This window comes from Nanorana parkeri, unplaced genomic scaffold (genome assembly GCF_000935625.1).
Source record: "Nanorana parkeri isolate BGI_ZX_2015 unplaced genomic scaffold, ASM93562v1 scaffold1894, whole genome shotgun sequence".
NCBI classification, from domain to species: domain Eukaryota; kingdom Metazoa; phylum Chordata; class Amphibia; order Anura; family Dicroglossidae; genus Nanorana; species Nanorana parkeri.
Window position 1 is genome coordinate 9,378 of NW_017308162.1, and position 4,219 is coordinate 13,596.

At 46.5% G+C, this 4,219-nt stretch overlaps 1 protein-coding gene across 1 annotated transcript; it reads left to right on the plus strand.

Moving 5' to 3' along the window:
* The first annotated feature begins 647 nt into the window (after positions 1-647).
* Positions 648-4,017, plus strand: LOC108800045 (oocyte zinc finger protein XlCOF6-like). Its single transcript, XM_018571988.1, has 5 exons — positions 648-659; positions 741-879; positions 1,347-1,576; positions 1,670-1,808; positions 2,378-4,017. The coding sequence occupies exons 1-5, from the start codon at positions 648-650 to the stop codon at positions 4,015-4,017; spliced, it is 2,160 nt and encodes a 719-aa protein (XP_018427490.1).
* The last annotated feature ends 202 nt before the right edge of the window (positions 4,018-4,219 follow it).

Here is a 4,219-nt window from a genome sequence, read left to right on the forward strand (position 1 = left end):
CCCCACATTGCACTCCACGAGGACAATGACAACCACCGTTCATTTCTATTGTGTAGTCATTACCAATTTCCAGACATGAGCCCCCGCCCCTACAGGGATGAACTACAATCTCTCGTGTAGTTTACTGAGTTGTATTGGGATTGCAGTCAATCCCGGGGGTTGGAGGAGCTTAGAGCGGTGACTACTCTGAAACACACACAGGGATCATGGGGAACAGACGTAGTCACCCTCCAGAAGGAAGGACAGTGTCATGAGATGATTGGAGGATCTGCAGCCGAGTGATACACAAATAAGAGACATTGTTGCTCAGAGTTCAGGGGACTGGGAGGGATTTTTAAGGCCTCTTTATGTCCAATACGGTACGTAGCACCGACGCTATCAAAACCGAGCTAAACGTATAGAGACTCAGCGAGCAAAACCTGCAGTTCCTGCGTTCTCCACATGGCGGTGATCTAACAGGAAGTGATGTCACATATAAAAATGTTCCATCATCTTTAATGTCTTTCAGGTCTTCACCCTAAATCCCAAAGTTGAGGTTGAAGAAGAAGAAGAGAAGACAATTGTCAATGGAGATCAGCGGTCTATGGAGAAGGGAGGTCCTCTGTATTCCCGGGATTCCACACAGGAAGATCTCACCGTCCCCCGCCATGATCAGGTCGGTGGGTAGAATCCAAAGTGATGCACTTCTATGTAGACTCAGGTTATCAGTGATCATGTTCTCTATCATTCTGTTGGTTTAGCATGAAGAAGGGATGAAGATAAAAGTTGAGGTAAAAGAAGAAGAAGAGACGTATGTGATGGGTCATCAGCGGACTACGGAGGAGGTCGAGATGAGGGAAGCCATCAAACAAGAGGAACCTCCTCTTGATACCGTCACAGGTGAGTACTGGACATTAATAGAGAAACTATCCTGGTATACGGATGGATGATTGAGGATCTGTAGACCTTCACCGTGAGATGTAGACCATCATCAAGTCAGATGACCTCTACAAGGACGTGGTGATGGAGAATGAGCCGCCCCTCACATCACCGGGTAAGAGGAGAGAGCAGTACGGAGGCTCCGCCTACATCCCCCATCATCTGATACACACATAGAAACAATGTATTCAGTCAGTGTGTGTGTTTCCTACAGATGGATCCAGTAAGAGGAACCCACCAGAGAGAGGTCCCCGCCCCCTGTATTCCCGGGACTCCACCCAGGAAGATCTCACCGTCCCTCACCATGAGAGATGTCCCCGCCCTCTGTATTCCCAGGATCCCACCCAGGAAGATCTCACCGTCCCCCACCATGATCAGGTAGGTGGATGTTGAACATTTGTTACCAGTTCTCGGATTTGTTGCTTTAGCCGCTTTGGAAACATTGATAGTCTTGTTTATTATTTTTCAGATTAGAGATCTCCGGAATGTAAATATTCTTGTTAAAGAAGAGATAAAAGAGGAATGTGTTGAGGTTGGAGTGATGGAGGTCAAGATGGAGCCGCCTAGTAATGGAAACCCCCCAGAGATATGTCCTCCTCCTCCTCTGTATTCCTGGGATTTCGTTTGGGCAGAGCACAACTACACATGCTTTGTTCAGGTAGTTCAACACCTACAGAGGTCCTCCTGAGACTTTAATCTTTATAAAATCTTTTTTTTTGTTCCCGTACTGACCCATGTTTTTGTTTTTTAGTGTAAAAAAATTAATGACATGAAAATTGAGGTTAAAGGGGAAGAAGAGACGTATGTGAGGGGTGGTCACTTGACTACGGAAAAGGGTGGGATGATGGTGCCTCTTAAAGATGAGGATTCTTCCTCCGATGCCAGCACAGGTGAGTCACAGACACCACAGGAAGCTGTACAAATGTTCCTTTTATGAGGAGTGGATACTGTACACCATATGAAGGTCCATCTCCATTCCTCAATATAACGTCATGTGACCAACAAATGAGGAGGAGATACTGTACACCATATGAAGGTCCATCTCCATTCCTCAATATAACGTCATGTGACCAACAAATGGGGAGGAGACACTGTACACCATATGAAGGTCCATCTCCATTCCTCAATACAAGGTCATGTGACCAACAAATGAGGAGGAGATACTGTACACCATATGAAGGTCCATCTCCATTCCTCAATACAAGGTCATGTGACCAACACATGAGGAGGAGATACTGGACACCATATGAAGGTCCATCTCCATTCCTCAATATAAGGTCATGTGACCAACCAATGAGGAGGAGATACTGTACACCATATGAAGGTCCATCTCCATTCCCCAATATAAGGTCATGTGACCAACACATGAGGAGGAGATACTGTACACCATATGATGGACCATTATAGATGACTCCTGAGCTTAGGACACGATGTAATAACACATTTTTTGTTTCCTCAGATGTAATTGACATCCGGAATATTCCAGAAGTACATCCCAGAGAATTATCCTCCAAAGATTCCCGGACTGTTGCTTGCTCGGAATGTGAGAAGACGTTCTTCACCAAGTGGGAACTCGTTAGGCATCAGATATCTCATACTGGTGACGGGAACTTTTCCTGTATCCAGTGCGGGAAATGTTACAGGACCAAATACTACCTCCGTTCGCACGAGCTGGTCCACCAGGGAAATTGGTCTTGCTTAGAATGTAAGAGAACCTTCAGGTTGAAACATAAACTCGTGGCACACCATAGAGTTCACTTGAGCGAGAAGCCCTTTTTGTGTTTTGAGTGCGGCAAGTGTTTCTCCAAAGGGTCGTATCTGAGCAGGCACAAAAAAATCCACACTCCTAGGAAGCGGTTGCCCTGTGCGGAGTGCGGGAAAAGTTTCCTTTGTCGAGCATCTCTTCTCCTGCACCAGAACATTCACATGGGCGAGCCTCCTTCCTCATGTCCCAAGCGTGTGAAGCCCTTCAATGTAAAAAGTGAATTTCCTGATCATGAAGAAATCCACAGCGGTGCCGAGACATTTTCATGCTCTGAGTGTGACAAATCGTTTCTTTGTAAACTGAAGCTCGCTACACACCAGAGGACTCACACTGTGCAGGAGACCTTTCGGTGTTCCCCGTGCGGGAAAAGCTTTAGAAGAAAATGCGATCTTCAAACACATCAGAGGGTTCACATGAAAATTTGGTCTTGCTCAGAATGCGATAGAACCTTCAGAGCAAAAGCTCAACTCACTATACACAAGAGAGTTCACAGCGGCGAGAAGCCCTTTGCGTGCTCGGAGTGCGGAAAACGTTTCAACTACAAATTTGCCCTCAGCAAACACATGAAATTTCACAAGGAGCATTTTACCTGTGAGGAGTGCGGAAAATGTTTCCTTTTGCAATCATCTCTTCTCGCCCACCAGAGCACTCACATGGGCAAGCCTCCTTACCCATGTCCCAAGTGTGACAAGTCTTTTGATTCCAAATATGAATTTGCTGTACATCAGGCACTCCACATCGGTGTCGAGACCTTTCCCTGCTCGGAGTGCGACAAATCGTTTCTGCATAAATCACTACTTGTTATACACCAGAGACTTCACACCGACGAAAAACCGTACCTTTGTCCAGAGTGCGGGAAAGGCTTCAGGCACAAATCGCCCCTTGGAACCCACTTGAAGACCCACTCCAGTGTGCGCCCTTTTAAGTGCCCCGAGTGTGGCAAGTCGTACCATACCCGCTTTCACCTCAACGCGCACAAACAAATACACATCGGAGACAAGATATTTCCTTGTTCCGAGTGCGGGAAAAGCTTCCTGGGAAATGCACAGCTTATCTTGCACCTGAGAACTCACACCGATGAAAGGCCGTTCATGTGTACTGTGTGCTGCAAAAGTTTCAAACAACAAGGGAACCTCGATATCCATCTTAAAATCCACAGTGGAGAGAAGCCGTTTGTATGTCCAAAGTGCGGGAAAGGTTTTAAAATTAAAGCGGAACTTTCTAGACATCAGAAAAGTCACACTAACGTGCGTCCTTTTTCCTGTCCTGTGTGCAAGACGCGTTTCAGGCGAAACGAGTCTCTAGTTAAACATCAGAGCACCCAGGGACACTGAAGCTGGAAATATACTGATGGTATTGTCTCGTAGGATGTATTGTAATGACCAAGGCAGATAACGCTGTATTCCTGCTTTGGCTTCACTGACGCTCCAGAAGAATCTAAGGGGCTGATTTATAAAGCGGTAACCCTGCGTATCGCTGGGCAAACGCCGCTCGCAGGGGATCACTGCCACTAGATGGAGCTGAGGAGCATAGGAG